The sequence below is a fragment of the Crinia signifera genome, chromosome 2 (genome assembly GCF_055691185.1).
Source record: "Crinia signifera chromosome 2, ASM5569118v1, whole genome shotgun sequence".
Classification (NCBI taxonomy): Eukaryota; Metazoa; Chordata; class Amphibia; order Anura; family Myobatrachidae; genus Crinia; species Crinia signifera.
Genome location: NC_139218.1, coordinates 242,344,178 through 242,363,655, shown reverse-complemented (window position 1 = coordinate 242,363,655; position 19,478 = coordinate 242,344,178). Strand labels below are relative to the sequence as shown.

Here is a 19,478-nt window from a genome sequence, read left to right as displayed (position 1 = left end):
CGCCGGCTGTCAGTGTCAGACTGACAATCCGTCCAACCTGCGGACGCTGCGGTCCGCAGGGTGGACGTTTCCCATTCATGTAAATGGGAGCCGGGTCATCCGACCTGGCATTCCCATTTACACCGCCCTCTACCCAGGTCCTAGCCGTGTTCTACCCAGGTCAGGACCTGGGTAGAAGTCCCGTGTAAAGGGACATGGCGTTAGGGATTTACACCGCCGAAGATCCGGGTCTGACCCGCCGCTGACCCGGATTTTTCGGCGGTGTAAAAGGGGTATTACTAACATAGACACTCTATGCAGAGTATTCAAATGATTGAATCCCATAAAACTTTGTAATATTAGCACTTAGCAATCAATATGATTTTTTTTACTCACTACTGTATGTATGCTTATCACATAAATAAAATCTGCCTTATTCTCAATAGGTAATGTCGAATAGACAGTGATGTCCAGCTTTTAAATGGATGTGGTACAGGGGTCCGACAGTCGGGATCCCGACAGTCATTGGCCCGACGTCTAGGCTTGGATTTTTCTGTATATAATCTTCTTATAGGGTTTATGTGTAAACATTGGGGCCATTTCTTGCTTTTCTGTGCATACCTTGTCATGTGACCAACATCTCCTGTTCCATTGGCCCTTATTCTGATTGAGTTGGATGGCTCCAAATGTGAACAGATGGCTGATGGTTGGTGTTTGCGCATGTGCAGAGGCGTATCAGCGCATGTGCGAACGCCGCACATGTCTGAATATGGCGTGAATTCTGTAAACGATCAAGAAAACGATCGGTTGGAACAATCCGAACAGGGGGTGGAGAGGGGCATGAAGGGCTGTTTGGGCTCATTACCATATGCGTACGCCACGCGTTTCATGGGCTTTCCCATGAAAACGCTGGGCGTACGTATGGTAATGCGCCCGTGACGCACATGTGGGGGGTGGACATATGACATTGCCGGATGTCAGCTGCCCACCCATATCCCTGCTTTTGCACGGAGAAATGCCCGAGTGGTCTGGAGCACTAGGTGCTGCCTGACCACTCGGTCCAGCATTCAATGGTCGGCGACTATCGAATGATGGGGGAGGTTCCCACAGATGGAGGAGGTGTTCACATGAAACATCCACTCGCTGTCCGTTCGCTCGGCGTCTTAACGCATTCGGACGGTGTGAGCGATCCGTACAGAAGGCGGGGCTAAGAACACTCGGTTCCTGTCCGAAAATACGCATCTGACCGATTCAACTAGAATAAGGGCCAATGCTTCGTTTTTTTTTTCTTTTCAATTGCCCTTGCACAGTAAGCTATAACGATTAATGGCACATTAAGAGATCAATATAATTTTGAAGCCGCTAACAGCAACAACATTATATCGATCTCAGGGAGAGATTAAATTGAATATAAAACATGTAACTAGGGTGGCCAACACCGTGCCATTTTTTCAATCCCGGTTCTCGGGATTGATAAAAATGAAAATTCCGGGATTGGCCTGACGGGGAGAGGGCATACAGAGTGTGCGGGGACTGGCAGAAAGCATAGCCAGAGGCACAGCTTACCTGGGGTGGTTTAAAAGTTTAGACCATCTGGAACACACAGACGAGTTGCAAGGAGGAGAGGGCACTTTCAAAAGTACCTGCTCCATTGCTCCACTTCATGATCCAGGGCCGCGGCGACCTCTCACCTCCCTGCCGAGTTCCGGAAAGACAGATTAAACCTGTGCCCAGAATCCAGCAGCAGCGTGTGATTCCCCCGTAATAGCACAGTGCTGCTGTCGCCTGCACTGTGAGTGGGGGACGGGATCCTGCTGTGTAGAGTATGACCCAGCATCCATGGAGGTAGCCGAGACCTGCTGCAGACACGGAGCACTTTATTCAGGTCAGGCAGAACTGTGTGAGCCGGGCAGTGTGTAAACCGAGCGCTGCTGCTCAGCGCTGCCCAGCAGTAAGGGATTAATTGCGCATGCGCATTTCAATCCCCAAATCCCGGGATTGGAGGGTCCAATCCCGGGATTGAAATCCCAGCCTAAATTGCCGGAGATCCCGGGATCCCGACAATCCTGATCCCGGGATTGGCATCCCTACATGTAACCTATAGTAGCTGCATTTCCAGCTCCTATGGTTGCTACACCATTGAGTAAGGTTATGCATGATGTATTTCCCTTATTCCCGTACACAGAATGTTTATCAGTTTATGTCAGATCATGTATGTTTCCAAATCCCCAAATCTAACCTTTGAATGTTTTCACCACATTGTTTTTTTTTTTTTGTTGGCAAACTTTTCAGCACATATAAATGGAGACTTTCATATAGAGCAGTGGTTTCCAAACTTGGCCCTCAAGAACCCCCAGCAGTACATGTTTTCATGGTCACCCAGCAGGTGCACAGTTTTACTCTTTACTCATTGACACATTTTAAAAAATGCACACTAGAGCTAATCATTTCACTTGTGATTCTGTGAAGAAACCTGGAAAACATGCACTGTTGGGGGACCTTGAGGACCAAGTTTGGTAACCACTGTCAGAGACCCAGCATTTTGTCTTCATATCTGAAGTAGTTATGTTAACTGTGAAATATTTTCTATTTACAACTGACTTACTGTATTGTGGAATGTGTATTGCCTTGCAGGTTGGTGGTACAAAGACGGGAGTAGTTCGCTATGTTGGCGAGACAGATTTTGCAAAAGGAGAATGGTGTGGAGTTGAGCTGGATGAACCCCTGGGCAAGAATGATGGAGCTGTTGCTGGTACCAGGTATGAATTCATTATTTCTGTTTTGTGTGTATTTTTTAAAATGGCTCTGGACTTCCACTCTAGACTATCCCTCCTGGACTTAGAGGGTGATTCTGGTTGACTCGCTAAGCATCGTGACTGCCTCCTGTGCACCTCGATCCTGCCCCCTCCCTGTGTAAACGTGTCCGCACAGCAGCCCTGCACTTGTGATTATGCACATGCACAGAGTGCTTACATCGGTCCTTGGTGCAAATAAGATGCGAACTGAACAGACTATAATCAGGGTCTTAATGCTAAGTCCCTATTATGGCGTAATTATATATTTTATTTATTTATTTATTTATTTACAGTTTCTTATATGGTACAGCAGATTCCATTGCACTTTACAACTGTAGACAGTGATAAAAGAAACTGGGTAACAGACAAACATGGAGGTAGGAGAGCCCTGCTACAAGTTTACAATCTATAGGGACATAGGAGGGAAACACAAGGACAGGCACCAGTAATAGCATGGCAGTCCCACCAAGCTGCATGTCCTGAAGGGAAGCTATATAATACATAAGTGCCTCAGAGGGTTATGTGTGTGGAACTTAAATATGATAGGCTTGCCTGAAGAGGTGAGTTTTCAGGGAACGCATGAAAGTTTGGAGGCTAGTAGAGAGTCTTATTCAATTCAAGTTGGCCATATTGTTAATTATGATAGTAGCACTATGAAGCCTCATTATAATTATTAGGATAATCAGGACATTTACTTGTGGTTAACTTGAACATTTAGGCAACCATTCATCTGTTAAACATAACAAAAACAATAATAAATGCTCTAAAATCAAGTTTAATTCAAATCTAATTGGCAGCCTGCATCAAATATATTTCTAATAGCACAAATCACAGTAATCACAAAAATGAATGGGTCTGAGTTGACTGCTAGTGGAAATGCAAAGTGTTTCCGACGAATCTTACGGATTTCAGTATTCTACACATGCGCCAATGTAATAAATTGACAGCTGTACATGTGTCATAGTAGGTGTCTGCACACAGATTGTTACTGCATAGGATTGATGCATCTGCCCACAGACCTCCATGAAAAAATAACTTTTTGGCCATGCATTGTTATGTTAGTTGTGTACATTAGTTGTGTATACTTTGTGTGCATTAGTTGTGTGTATTAGTTGTATGCATTAGTTGTTTGCATTGGATTTCTGGCTCATCCAAGACTTTCCTGACTTCATACACTTGTCAGATGACATTCCTCAGGTCTGGATTTAGAATAAAGGACAGAAAATTTTATCTCAGCCAATTGACTTGCTTTGATTTTCTTGATATGCAGAGCATTAATATTATAATCAACAATACTTTTTCAAAATGTTACTGTCCCTTAATAGTATTAGATTTTGTTTATTGTTATCTTGCAGCTATCATATCAATATATTATCTAATTTCAGCTCATAAATTTACTTTATGGCTTATGCATTTAGGGCCAGATGTATCAAGCTTAAAAAAGTGATAAAATGGAGAGTGATAAGTAGAGACAGGATTATATGCAACATAAAAAGCTTGAAATATGCATGCAAATATGCATGAAAAATACTTAAAATATGCATGAAAAGTGTTAAAATATGCTACATTAAACAATAAAAAAAGTAATTTTTAACTTATTTATTTAAAAATAATCATAAAATTAGTTGCAAATAAACCTCAAAAATAGTCCCACAGCATTTGCAGATGTCTAGCGCTATACACAGGATTTTTTTTCTTCCTGGCTGCTACAGCAGACTGCAACGTCCAAAGCTCTTCTTGCATCAACTACACAGACCCTCATCTCCAGCGCCGATGGATCAAATGTATGCATAGCGTGTGAGGGCGGCGCAGTGGAAGGCTTCCTCCCTGCGGCGCATACTCACTGTGACACGGCATTTCCTCCGTGCCGCGTGATGTCACAACCCTTCTGCCCACCTCCTCTGCTGCAGAAGTTTGCCTCTTGGTGTTAAGTCCCAGGCCAGGGGCAGGCAAAGGTTCAGGAGCTTTGTAATGTCATCCGCCCAGACTGACTTTTATCAACATGGATTGGCCACCTAGAGCAGTGTCAGACATATTGTACATCCAAGGTTCCCCACAATGCGCACATATTGCCCCAGCCTGCACACTCTACCACTACCTTGCCAGCAGCAGCAGGGCAAAGCAGTGCTGTGACTCGTGGGTGGAAAGGGGGAAGGGCCTAAAATATGCACCATCACTAGATTTTAGGTAAAATATGCAATAACCAGTGAGAATGGGATAAAAATGCAAATGCATATGCAAATATGCAAATGCATATAATCCTGTCTCTAGTGATAAGCAACCAGCCAATCAGCTCACATCTGTTAATTTTCAAATCCAACCTGTAACATGACAGGTAGGAGCTGATTGGCTGGCTGTTTATCACTCTACATTTAATCACTTTTGAAGCTTGATACATCTGGCCCTTAGAGTTGTATTTTTAGTTTGTGATTTATTGATTTTATCCAGTTGTGGTACACATTAATTTTTATTATAAATTGTTTTTATAATGTGTGGGAGAGTGGTGACCCCATGTTTAGGAGCAGCAGAAAAATGGTAGTGGCCAATTGTTGATTTCTAATAGATATTTTGAATTCTTCACCCAATGTTCCTCAATTATACAGGCCTATAACCAAAAGATGCCTTAGCATTACAGTAGTTGAGTCTTGATGCGTCTAGAGCAGATGGCCAATAATAGTCAGTGTACATAATTCCTCTATGGAAATTGAATGCTGTAATGGACAGATGTGGAGAAAACAGCTGCCTTGATTGTGCTCAGCAGTCTTGGCCATGAGTCCTGTGCATAATACTGTTTCTATTCTCTCAGTGTGTTTTTATTTAAGGAGTATAATATAATCAGAGGCCATGTAGAGGCTGCGTGGTACTGATTGAAATTCTGAGAGGCAGTTGTGTCGGTGATAACGAGATTGGTGTTGTTCCCAAACTGTGAAAACTCACTACCATGCAACAGCAGGATGGGAATGTGTCCTGCCCTCATGTAATCCTTAATTAAGCTGTCCAAGTTCACTGACAAACACAAGCCCAGTAGCCCACACTATTGCAGAGTCCTAGATAAAAACTGCACACAACATAAGTACAACAAAATCATAGACAATGTACAGTGGGTGAGATTCTTCAAACTAAAAATGCTGTAAAAACCCAGTTTTCAGGGGTTTTACTGCATTTTCATGTGCAGCAAAGCCCCACCTCTGGGGCTTCACTTCTGGGGGTTACACCAGTTCTATATGGCGTAACCCCATGGAATGCTATGGGCTTCCTTTCGCGTCACCCGCCGCCCCGCGCGCCCCCCACCGATCCGCAATACCGTTTGGAATCTTTTACACAGTAAAGGTGCCTACACACGGAAAGATTTGAGGTACGATGTAGGCGTTCCTGATCGATTGTAATGACCAATCGTGCAAGTCATTCAGTGCATCGTTAACGATGCGCATACCCACCGATCATCAAGATTTGTCTATGATTTTTCATGCATCTTTTGTGAAGTGTATAAATTTGTTCCGTGTGTCTGCACGATGAATGCTCCAGTATACTTCCGAGTGTATGCACCTTTAGTGTGTGTTTATGGGAGATAAGGAGGTGGCTTGTCAAACGTGGGCATGTCCCAGCAAATTCGCTCACAGTTGTACTAGCCCTGCCTACAATCCGATGGTCATTCTGAGCAATTATAGGGTTCTCAGAAGTTGATGCTGTGACTGAGGTGTTCTGCCTATTATACATAAGCAGATCACTGATGCCGCCGATGAGTATCTCTAGACATATGCTGCGTCTGCCATTAGATGAGATGTGCTCCAGATCATTTTTGCTATTTTTGTTTCAAATTTTTTGTTCAGTACAGTATTATTACCCCCAATAACATACCCCCCCCCCCTTCCCCCATTCCTAGTAGAATCTGTATGTTTATTGCTAGATTTGCACTTACAAGCTATGTTGGACCTAGAGTAAGGCTTCTGTCTCCATCTAGCCCCGATGTGTGCTGTCAGACATGGAATAATAAATATAAACTCTTGTAAATGGAGCACAATTAACCCCTGGACAGGCCTGAGTCTGTGACTCTCCTTCAGTGTAGCCTGTGATTGTTGATGATCACGGTGTATGCTGGCGTTACATAAATAAGACACATACTCCAAGACATATGTAAAAAGTCAAATTGTACAATAATGGCATAGATCATTAGTAGAATTGCTCTGATATGACTGGTCTCATTCTAATTATTACAGCTAATCTATGTTTGCTTCCTACCACAGGTATTTTCAGTGTCCACCAAAATATGGGCTTTTTGCTCCCATTCATAAGGTTATCCGCATTGGTTTCCCATCCACCAGTCCAGCCAAAGCTAAGAAAAGCAAGAGGATGGCCATGGGCGTGTCCGCACTGACTCACAGTCCCAGCAGCTCCTCCATCAGCTCAGTGAGCTCAGTCGCATCGTCTGTAGGAGGAAGACCCAGCAGGAGCGGACTGGTGAGAACATGTTCTCATTATACTATAGCACTGATATTTATTTACTGTGGGCTGTATAAAAAATAGTTCTTATTAGTATTAATATCTTTTACTTTCTAAGGCACTACATAGTGTCTGCAGCACCATATAGGGTAGACATACTGCACAAACATTTCACATAACATAGCATAAGAGCAAGAGTACCATATGCAAAGGCATCCATACAGTAAGTACGTAGCATAAGCGCCATGCATTAAATAAGGTCAAAGACTGGACAAGACAGATGACAGGGGAAAGCGTAGAACAACTCGCAGAAGTTAGCAGAAACATGCAGCATGGTGAGTCTCGGGTGGGAACCAATTCAATATTCAGTGATCTTATACCTATAACATTTGGGCAAGCAGACAGAGGGCCACCAAAGATAAGTAGTGAAGCACTTGTGACACATAGGGGAGATTTAAGGTTTAGTAGGTAAAAAAAAATAATAATTTTGGATTACCGTGTGTATTTCCACTCCCGATACCCTCTGTATCCAATTCTCTGAAAATGGTTGCAGAGTTTTCCACTCTGAATACCCCACGTGGAAGAAGAAAAAAAACAATTGTACTCACTGGTCTGGTGGTCTCCACAGCTTCTGGTGGGTCACCCTACATCGTAACAATGGGGAGTGAGTTGCTGGGAGGCTAGTGGCTGCTGTGAGATGCAATTCTCTTTCCAGGGGTTCACACACATACACTGGGGGGTCAAACATAGACCAAGGGTCTCACACACACACACACACACACACACACACTTACACAGTCACACAACACTCACATATTCAGGGTTTTTGTAGGAGTCCAGATCCCAATGCTAGAGTAGAAGACACCTTTTCTGAATGTGAGTAATTACTGACTTATTAGATTAATTGGAAACTTCCCAGAGTCCCAGAGATTGTTGTGAAAATTAACAATATTGTAAAAAATTCGATCTGCTCTGGAGTTGCCAGAAAAAAAAAAAGATGTCACTACGTCACATTTGCAGTCCTCTAATTGAATAGCAACCCTACGGCTAAAGGAAACACTGCACCATGTTTTTTTTTTTATTTCCCACCATCAATTGAATCCCCACCATATAGTGCGCTACGGAAGAGAAAGAGGGAGCAGGTCCCTGCCCATTAATCCTCATCCACCCGTATAACATAGATAACATAGATTACAGCATGAAACCTTATAAATATATTTGTGACTGCTTCAAAGGACATTGTTACAGACTGTGGGTGTTACCTCAATATTGACTTCCCTTCTTACATAGCAATGTATGTCTTATATTACTGGCTCACATATCGTAAATGAGTAGGCTGTTTTGTCCATGGCTGGCCACACCAATTATATGTTTTGCATTGTAAAAAACACTGGAGGGGGGGGGGGGGATGTAAGAAAGGTTGTTGTGGGGGAGAAGCGATATCAGCGCCAATAAGTGTTTGAAGGAGGAGAAGTGCGGCAAGTGAAAGGTCAGTGAATGCTGTTGCTTTATCCTTAGCTTACTGAAACATCTTCACGTTATGCACGAAAAATCTCCGGTACAACTGCCCTACAAGAGGCGCTAAAGGAGAAGCAGCAACACATTGAGCAGCTGCTGGCTGAGAGAGACCTGGAGAGAGCTGAGGTAGCGAAAGCCACCAGCCATATCTGCGAAGTGGAAAAGGAGCTGACACATTTGAAAACCCAACATGACAAGGTATGTAGCAGCACCCCTGATCACTGATGTGACCTCTTCAACACTACATAGCGGGGAGCATAGGACCTGTGTTTGAGAAGCATTGCTACATGTAGGGCAGTATTCAATGCTTTTTGCTAACTGTGATAACGAGCAGTGCTGACTGGTCTTTGTTACCGCTCGCACGGTCAGTATCCAGCTGTGCACCTGCACACGCCGTTTCCACATCACTGGGTTTTTGTAGCTACGGGGAAATGGCGCGTGTGGCCGCCAAAACAGCCAGGGTTGTGGCTAAATGCTGCGGGCTCCATGCATTAGCCTTGAACCTTACCATTTGGGGGAATCTTCCTTGTCCTCTGACAGAAAAGATTCCCCCGGAATGTTGAATACGGTGAGCGGCCGGTGCAGGGGTTAAACAGCGACGGTCGCTTGTTTTCATTGATTTAACCCCCCCTCGCCGGCCTCATTGAATACGGCCCTCAGGCTATTAAGATAGATGGTATTTATATACCCTGATTTAGTTTTAAGCAATAATGCAAACCAAAATGTAAGCTCTCCTTGACTAGGTGACATTCCTAAGTACAGCACAATTGAAGTCAGTTTAAATATAAATTCCGGGGTGGTTATGCAGCAATTGTGCTGTTATAGAGAGACAGATATATGTTTCATGTGGTATAGCTCACAGACAATGTCTAGGTCGACAGCAAAAGGTCAACATGGAAAAGGTTGACATATGAACAGGTCAACATACGTACTTGTGTAGTTTCACGGCGCCAGCATGGCGCCGTGCTACTTCCGGTTTGTACGCTCGGCAAACTATCTAAAATAAACTAACTTAACTCCATGCCAACATGGATAGTTCATACCCCCACTATCCATGTTGGCATGGAGTTGATTTTAGATAGCGTGGTGGGCGTAGCGAGACACCGAGCCCGCAGCGTGGGCGAGTGAAGCGAGCCCCGCAAGGGGACTCAGACGCACGGCGCCATGCTGGCGCCGTGAAACTACACAAGTACCCGTCTTTCATGTTGTTTTGGTGTCAATGTCATCACATGGATCCCCATTCCCTCGCCGTGCTACTCATCCCATTCAGAGTCCACATGGAAGGTAAAGTATGAAAATGTATAAAAAAATTGTATCAGCCTTCTCATGTGTCTACATTTTCAATGTTGGGCTTGTAAATATCAACCTTTTAGTTCAATCTATAGACTGTCAACCTAGACATTGTCTGTCAGCCATCTGGATACCATATGGAGGTCATTCTGGTTTAATCGTTCCCCTGCGCGTTCGCACGGGGGAGTGATGTTGAGCTATTTTGCATGCGTATAAGCAGTTATGCGCATGTGCAGGCTCCATTTGTGAATGGATGCGTAGACTTGTATAGTCGCTGGCCCCGTAGCACGGAGCAGTGCAGGCATGGGGCGGCGGGCAATCTTTGTGCCCATGGGAACGCCCAGCATTTTTATAGATGTTCCCATGAAAAGGTTGGGCGTTCCCATGGTAATTTGGCCGTGATGCGGGTGCCGGGGTCCGGCAGCTGATTCCCGTACAAGGGCGCCGCAAATCTGAGTCACCAGAGAGTGACTTAGATTTGCAAGCGCTTTAGAAATCATTCGATGGCCGGTGGGGTTATGCAAAACATGCATTCGCATGCGTACAGGGAAAATCGTACGGCGGCATTTAGTTGACTTGCTAAGCTGTGAAATTCGCAGCTTTGCGAGTCAACCAGAATGACCCCTTACTGTAGTTTACACGTGAATGGAAAATCGGATATCGATACTTGCACCTTAGTAGCCATTAATAAAGAGCAGATTCTTTTGACTTAATCTTACTGTATTTATTTTACATTTAGTTACACAATGATTGAAATAAGAGGTGGTAAATGTCAGACTGCAAGCCATAAACATTTCTATTAAAAGCGCTGTGTATTGCATGAACAAATCAAGCACAAATTCTGCAGTCAGGTAGAATCTACTATATGGGCTATTTCATATTGGGGGAGAGATCCATGGATGGATATAAAGTTGACAGATGCTATGGGGGTTATCCAGACCTGATTGCTGTTGTGTGAATTCGCAATCTGATTGATTATTGAACAATTGCACATGAGTCTGGGTCGCAGGCAGGGCCGGATTTAGGGGTCAGGCCGCCCCTAGGCACCAAATTTTTGGCCGCCCCCTGGAGCCGGAGGGAGGACCCCTTTGGGATTTTTAAAATAGGTCACAGTGGAGGGAGGGAGATCAAGAAGGCTGCTCAATGGATAAGTTATCTACTCTTGTTCAGGCACCGGCAGCCAGGACACCGCGCTCCTCCTCCGCAGCAGTCACGGGCGGGCAGGGACAGGGCTGAGTCTCGACACCCGGGTGGCAGCAGCAGAATCAGCGGCAATAGCGGTGAGAGTTGGAGCCGGATCACGCACCCGTCCCTGACAGGCTGAGGGAGGGAGCTGTAGTCCATAGTGCGCACAGGTGGACACTTGGGGAGCGGATGACAGCGGGAGTGTACGTGCATGCAGGAGAAGGGTTGCGGCTAGCACACACTCTCGCTGTCATCCATCCTCCCTCAGCCTGTCAAGGTGCGTGTACAGCAGCCATTGTGCCGCGCATGGTGCCGCCAGCGAGCTCTGACTTGTCCAGCTTCCGCTCCCTGGACATATCAGTCAGGCTGCCGCCAGCTCCTCTCCTGTCTGCAGCAGCCCGGGATCCGGCGCAGCTCTTGGTCCGGGAGCAAGCAGCACCTCAGCCCGCTGACACTGAGATGCTGTACCCCGGCAGGATGTTGCTGCTGTGGGATGAGCTGTGCGGTGCTCCGTGCAGCTGCATAGCTCGTCCCCCTCTGTAAAAATGGCAATGCTGGCTGCCGCCCTAAACATGTGCCGCCCCCGGCCCTGGTCGCAGCGTGCATGCGCAACACCAAACAGTGACAAAAATCAGCACTTTTTTTTTCGCAATCCGCCTACAGTTTGACAGGAAGTCACCATTTGTTAGTGGTGACCGTCCATTTTCTGGTAGTGTCCGGAAAAACCCAGGCATACCCATGCATTTTCAGGGAGGGAGTGTGACATCAGCTCCCGCCTCAATCAGCCTGTCTCTGTCACAAACTTATGGAAAGGTCAGCTTTACACACAATTGCACAGACCGGGGAAATCATTCGATGTGAGTGAGTTGCGAATGGATTTGCAATCTATCAGCAGGTCATTCGCAGACTTGCACAGGGCGGGATTCCACTCTGTCAGGACAGTCTGATCGCAGACCTCTGCAAATTCCCAGAGCAACGATCAGGTCTGAATCAGGCTCTGTGCTTCAAAAATGTCAGGAGCTAATTGGTTGCTAGTTTATCTCTCCACTTTATCACTCTCCAGGGCTTTGTACATCTGCACCTGTGTATATTGTATTTTATTTATTGTTTCATTTTTCTGCTATAAAATGTTATTATGCCACTTATATTGGATTCTCTAAACTAAAAATATGGTAAAAACCCAGATAACATGGTTTTTACCACATTGTGGGATGCTCTAAAGTCGTGTGTCCCCCCCCCCCCCCCCCCCGCTGGGTTACCATGACGGGGGGCATCACTAGCAAAAGCTGGCGATGCCCCATAGAAGTCTATGGGCTTCTACCGCGACCCACCGCCACCCCGAACGGAACCCCCCTGACCCCCCCTCACCTGTCTCCGGCAGCACACCGTTCTGCTGCCCAGACCTGTGACCTCCTCCTCCCTGCTCTGAAAATCCTCCTCCGGGTGTAGGGAGGAGGAGGAGGAGAGCCCGCCCGCAGCAGCACAGTGTAAGCCAGTCATGTACTGCAGGTCCCGGCGGCTCCCCCCTCCCTCACCTGCAGTACATGACTGGCTCACCGCAAAGGTCAGCTCTTAACGCAAGAGCTGTCCTTTGCCATAATTAGCACATATGTTAGCGCCTATGCAATAATTATGTCAGCAGTAGCCGGCGATGTGCGGCGGATGGGGAATGCGGATATTAGAGAATCCCGTCCATTATATGTTACAACTCATGTCAAATTTGTGAGCACCATTCATATGCAAAAATCAGGGTGAAAATGTGTTTCATTTGCAATTGTGTTCCTCTAATTTTCCAGCAATTTGCTGAATGTACTGCGATGTACTTGTATAGGCCTTCTCTGCAGCAACGTGATGTCTGTATTCTTATAACAGTATATTGCAGAGGCAGATGGGAATCTCCAGAGGGCTCGGGCCATGGTGGAAACCACACAGAAAGAGAAAACTGAGCTGCTCAATCAACTAGAAGAGGAACGAAGGTTAAAAATACAGACTTTTATTTTGTAATAGGGATGAAATATTGTCATATAAACGTTGCCTCATATGGATCAGAGATAGCTTAGGCATTGTATTTGTTACTTAGAACCTTCATATTGCAAGTTAGAGTTCGTTAGTGGGGAAATGCAATTACTGTATAGTATATTTGCCAGACATACTGCACGCTTCATTATAAAAAGGAGGAAGTCAATAGGTCTGGAATATGTTAAATTCTCTCTGGGTAAACTGATAGAATATATGTCCATTAATACTGTATACAGAGCATTTGCTATAAGCCCATCATTAGTATACAGACGTACTGTATGTTTTGTAGTGCTCTCATTGTTTGCGGAAGTGTGAAAATTGCCGCCGCCCCCCCCCCCCCCCCAAAAAAAACAATTAAACCAACGTTGAGGTCACTATTACTATAATGGTTGGTGTGACAATTGGCGTGTATTATATGATGTCAGGAATGATCATTCCCATTACAATACTAGCGCATCATGGCCCTAACTGTGCAGAGTTTGTATAGTCTCCCCGTGTTTGCGTGGGTTTCCTCCCAAATCCAAAAATAAACTGGTAGGTCAATTGGCTTCCAACAAAAATTAACCCTAAAATGTCTGTGTGTGTGTGTACATGTGGTAGGGAATATAGATTGTAAGCTCCACTGGGGCAGGGACTGATGTGAATGTGCAACTATACTCTGTAAAGCGCTGCGGAATATGTATGCGCTATATAAGAAACTGTTAATAAATCAAGTGCTTGATTCAGATTAGCAAAAAATGACAAAAAAAAAAGCAAGTAACTGGGCAAAGCCATGTTGCTCTGCCGATGGGGAAGATGTAACATGTGCAGAGAGATTTAGATTTAGGTGGGTTGTGTTCAAACAGAAATCCAAATTGCAGTGTAAGAATAAAAGGTGTCTAATATTTGAGGTCAACATGCAGAAGCAGACAGTATTTACTAGGGATGTGCAGATCTGGATTTACCCAGATCTCAAAACGAGATCTTATTGGCTATCCGACTGTCACATGTTGTGGAGCCAAAACATGTGACAGCTGAAAGCCCATAGGATCCCATTTTGAGAGCCGGGTAATTCCAGATCTGCACATCCCTAGCATTTACACTGCTCAGAAACAATATAAATGTATTGCTTACCTTGCATGGCAACATGGTGTGTTCCAGACACAAAATGACTTGCTTTTTTGCTTTACTTAATCTAGCCCTATTTTTTTTTTATTTGTTATCATATTTATGCCATACATCCAAGATGATTTCATAAGACCATTCTCAAAGGTATATGTGTTACTTCATAGTATGTCATGTTATTCTGCGTAGCCATTCCTCCAGGGTAACACAAATGACAATTATTGATGACTATTCTTACCCTTGTTGAGATATTATTGAAGTAATCTAGTATCACTATTCTTACCCTTGTTGGGATATTTTATATAATAAATAGACAGTAATATGCTATGACATTTGTTAAGCAAGAGGTATTAATAATAGCACATAAGTGGATTAATGAGGAACATGGAATAATTAGGAACCTACATGGTTAGATATGTTATACATTATTACTATGATTTTATACACCTTTAAACTGTCTATTGATAATCTTTTCCACATTTAGGAAAGTGGAAGACCTCCAGTTCAGGGTGGAAGAAGAGTCTATCACAAAGGGAGACCTTGAGGTATTGTCTTTAGTTACAATAGCCTGCCTGTGTTTATTTGTACATGGATATTTGGAAATAAGAAACCTGTTGCCTAGGTAAATGGAGAGCTAATGCCTGCGTTTAAAGGGTTTCTTGTGTGAAAACCATCAAAATGATATTATAGTAAATAACTATCTTGTTGACTTCTACTGAGCTTCGGATATAGCACATTAGTCATCTTCCCACGTTCTGATACTTCTATACACTGGATACCTGTGGTGCAGTTATATTTCTGTATCTTTTCATAGGAATGTTGTCACCAAAACCAGATATATTTTATTTTGCATAAATGAAGAGTGTCACTTTAACTTTTTTATACTTACAGTATCACTTTTCGATGCGGACATTAGTAATTTGCAGCTTTTAACCTCAACAATGAGCAAATATTTTTTTTTAGCCTGTGTTGTCTGCTTTTTGTACTAGTAGATATGATGCTATTTTTCCTTATGGTATAAGAGGATGTGAGATGTCTCCAGTGTTAGCAGCCGTTTAATGGACAGCGTTGTGATTTGTGAAGAACCAGTGTAAAATTGCATGCAATCAGCGAGGGAAAAAACTAGAAAGCTGACCCTTAAGGAAGTTGCTGCTGCATCAAAAAAACTGCCGGGCTGCCTACTAGTTCCAGGAATGCTGATGCTTGCTATATTGGACTTTGATAAGTACCGTATATGAAAACCTGAATGGATCTACTTCTGCTGCTCTGGCACGTTTGCGCTTTAAGTTAAACGTACTGCAGCTCTCATTTGTTGGCAGTGTGCTGGTTTTATGCACTAATGATTTGTTGATACATTAGTTACATTTCATTTGAATTGCCCGGCACCTCATTGACATATTTGAAAGTGAGTACGATCCAATATTGAATCTATATATACTATAGGTCTTTGGATGTAGCAGCACTCGGAGACTGATTCCATTCAAAAAGTGTTTATCAAATAACACAATGTAGAGTAGCCAATGTTTTGGGGCATACAGACCGCTTTGTCAAGGTGCAGAAGTGTACACATCTGACATCAACTTGTACCACACTTTTTTTAATGAAATCAGTCTCTGAGTGCCGCTACTTCCAAAGACCTAAATTATGCCTTCTAGAGGGCACCAGAGCAGGTTAATTCCAACATGAGTGAGGGCTGACTGGCTGTCTGTCTGTCTGTCGCTTATGATTTATGCTAGCTTAAATCGCTTAATTTTAAATTTCTCTGGGTATCGCTAGGTTTCTATGGTTACTGGATTCTATGGTTACATGATCGACAATTAGATATAAGCATAACTATGTACAGTATAGTGTCCAACTCTGCAGTGGAATGCTTAGCTGGAAGCTCAGATGCTTATCCGCAAGGCTTCCAAAAATCAGGTGGCCCTCCTAGCCACCAGAAAGGTGGGCAAGTCTACCGCACCCTCACCACTGGTCCCAAACAGAGCACAAGTGGGCTTATAGGGGTGGGGCATGACCCGATTTGCGCTGAATTGCATCATCGTAACCCTGCTATATGCCTGGTTTACAGTGCTGCATACCGGGGGGGGGGGGGGGGGGGTTAATGTCGCCATCATATGGCCACAAACCCTTGCATGCTACCAGGGTAGGTACAGTAAGTATATATCAATTATATGGCTGTGTATATCTAATTAGATCTCAAATACATATCAAAATGTTACATAGCTCTTTATTAGCTAGCTATATTTGTGTTTCTGTTTTCCCAGCCACAAAGCACGGGCACTTTGGCTCTTTGTCACAATGTCTCCATTCTTCCGAATTGATCCTCCCAGATGGCCCCTTCCATTGACATTCACTTGAATAGAAACACATTGTAGAATGACATTCAATTGCCTTTCTGAGAATCTTCTTGGCTCCAGGATCTTATTCCCGATTGCTGTAGTTGGATAAAATATAAGCTATCTTACCTGTTCTATTGTTTTGTAAACCGGAAATTGCAACAACAACAATATGTTTGAGGTGAATTGCATTATGTCAAGTATTGAGTTTATTGCAGTCAAAAGATGTTGCTGTTGGTGATGCTGCATATCTGTAATAGGTGCAGAATCAGATCGATAATAACCAGATAACTGAGATTTTGCTATTCATGCAGTTTGTCAGCATGGTTCAGCTCAGCAGAAAGGGAAATGTTTATATGTGTCAGTGTCAGCAGGTTTTAGGATGGTGGCTGTGGAAATGGTAAGTGCATGCCAGCACTGGAACAGAGTGTAAATGTATACACTATCTAAGGGTTGAGAGACTCAAGCATTCAGAATATACACACTTGTGTCCTTTCGTTGTTGCTGCAGGCACGTTAAATAGCCCTTCTTGTTGCACTTTTACTAAAGCTGGGTGGCCTTTTTTGCAATTGCCACCGAAAATGAATGTTATTGGTATCACTATGCACAAGCATACTCTGCTGATTAAAATGTTATTCAGGATGGCTATATTCTTTGTGTGACTGCGGCTGTACAGATTTGTTCCTTTGCAAGGACAGCGTGACATAGCAGGGTGTGTGCTATCGCATGCTTCCGCAATGCCATAGACTACACTTCAATGGGACCCCGAACCAATGCAAATGCTTGCGGCATGCCACGATTCATTCACATCACAATCACGCTCAGGGGAAAACGCAGGATTTTCAGAAGGGGGTTTCCAGAGGTGCGGAGCAAAGTACGGAGATGGACACTTAGGTGACCCAGTATACTTTTTGATGTCCCACGGGTGGTAGGGGGTATTATATCAACCGCTCAGCATGTAGGGCATGGATCAGTAATTTCCACTAATTACCCCTTTACTGCACAGATGGTTGGAGAAGGGGTGGGAGAAGGGGGCATTGGGCTGAATGAAGGGGCCCTGACTTCCAGGGTGGTAGAGGATGTTTAATATGCAGAGGAGGGGTGTATAGTGGAGTGGGCTTATTATTCATCATTTTCTGGTGGGAGGACAACTTGCTTGACTGCAGATATCTCCAGTTTCCGGAAATAGATTTCTTAGATTTTAGTGGAATTAAAAACTAGAGAATCCCACCTACCAAATGGTATTGGGGACGAGGGGATCAGAGTTCAGGAGGCAGAGCAATCTGCCAAGGAGTATATAAAACTACATAACAGGTGTGTGGAGCTGGAGCAGTAACCAGCTGCTTGAAGGCTGATATCTCTGGTTCTGGGAACAGTAGAGACAAGCTGCTAGTGTCCTTCAAAGGGGGAGAGTCACATATTTTGGAATATATCCTCAGAAAAACTCTATGTCAGACAGAACCTGAAATATCTGACTGGGAACAGCAATTAACAGGCTTGGATGGGGACCACTGCTTTGAAGTCAGATATCTCCGGTTCCCAAGGTCCGATTTTAAAAATTCTTGTACTCTTGGAAAGAGGGGACCCTCAGCTTTCAGACAATGTCCCTTAGATTCCTGGGGGGGGTTTCTGGGTACTCGGAAACCCCCCCTGCGTGCGCTACTGACGCTACAATACCCTGCTTAAGCAGCATGAAGTGCTACGTTACATGCTGTTTCCCTGGAAATTTCATAGCGATGTGAATAAGCCACATTTCTGGAAAAAAAAAAAAACAGAATAAATGCCCAAATTCAGCAGAGCTGCCCAGGAATTACTGGCTTACTCATGCCAGGTGTCTTGTACATGGCGTATTGAGGCTAAATGTATGAGGAAACTTCTGTAATTATGTTACTGCTTGCTTTGAACATATACTTGTTATTTAGTTTATTTATGCTGCTTTCACACCGCAAACCCTGCTTAGACGCGGTATTTAAAACGTTACTTAAAACGGGTCCATGCAGGTTAATGTCCCTTTCACACTGCGCATCACCCGGTATTATACTAGGTATAAGCAGGTTTGCGGTGTCAAAGCACGGGGCTACTGATCGGCAATTATGCCATTTACCTGATGTAAGGTTGCCCCGGGAACATGGCGGAGTCCAGTGCCGAAGGGAGTACAGAGCCAGGCCCTGGGTGGAGCTGGCTAGCGGCGGTGACACTACAGGAGTCCGGGATATCCGGCAGGCAGAAAGTGGTGTGGAGCGGCCGGCGGGCTCTGGCACACTTATCGCCACTAAGCTCCCTTTCTGTGCATATCTAGTGAGCGGGAGCCAGTGCAGTGAATATTTAATGAGTGGGTCCCTGCCACCTGCATATGTAATGAGCAGACCTGCTCATTAAATATTCACTGCACTGGCTCCCACTCATTAGATATGCACAGAGCAGGACCAGCTCAGTGATCACTACTTCCAGGGTCCTAAATAACGTCTCAGACCCGTTCACATTGCCAAAAAAACGGGTCTGAAATGGGTAGGACACTGCGTTTTACCCATTTAAGAAATACTAGTATAAACGTTTTAAAGGGCAAAAAAAATGCCAATACACTGTTTAAGAGCTGCAGTGTGAAAGGGGTATTAGTTAGTTAATTTATTTGTTACTTTTGTTTGTATATATTGATTTATGATGCTTTAGTGAGTTTATTGGCTAAAAAGGAGAGTTAATTGGCTACAAAGGCAACAGCTGTGGTCCAGTTAATTTTAACCTTTTTTCACCCAGTAATTTTGAGGATTTATGTGGACGATTTCTACATACCAGATACGTTCCCTGGATTGTG

General features: G+C 44.2%; 1 protein-coding gene across 2 annotated transcripts in view; it reads left to right on the top strand.

The window, feature by feature from the left end:
- Positions 1–19,478, top strand: part of CLIP2 (CAP-Gly domain containing linker protein 2) — a 125,982-nt gene that overhangs the window by 67,172 nt on the left and 39,332 nt on the right. For both annotated transcript variants that reach the window (XM_083174114.1, XM_083174113.1), the window contains exons 4-8: positions 2,614–2,738; positions 7,019–7,232; positions 8,733–8,930; positions 13,080–13,183; positions 14,815–14,875. In XM_083174114.1, coding sequence (XP_083030240.1) covers positions 2,614–2,738; positions 7,019–7,232; positions 8,733–8,930; positions 13,080–13,183; positions 14,815–14,875 — 702 coding nt within the window. The remainder of the gene's footprint in view (positions 1–2,613; positions 2,739–7,018; positions 7,233–8,732; positions 8,931–13,079; positions 13,184–14,814; positions 14,876–19,478) is intronic.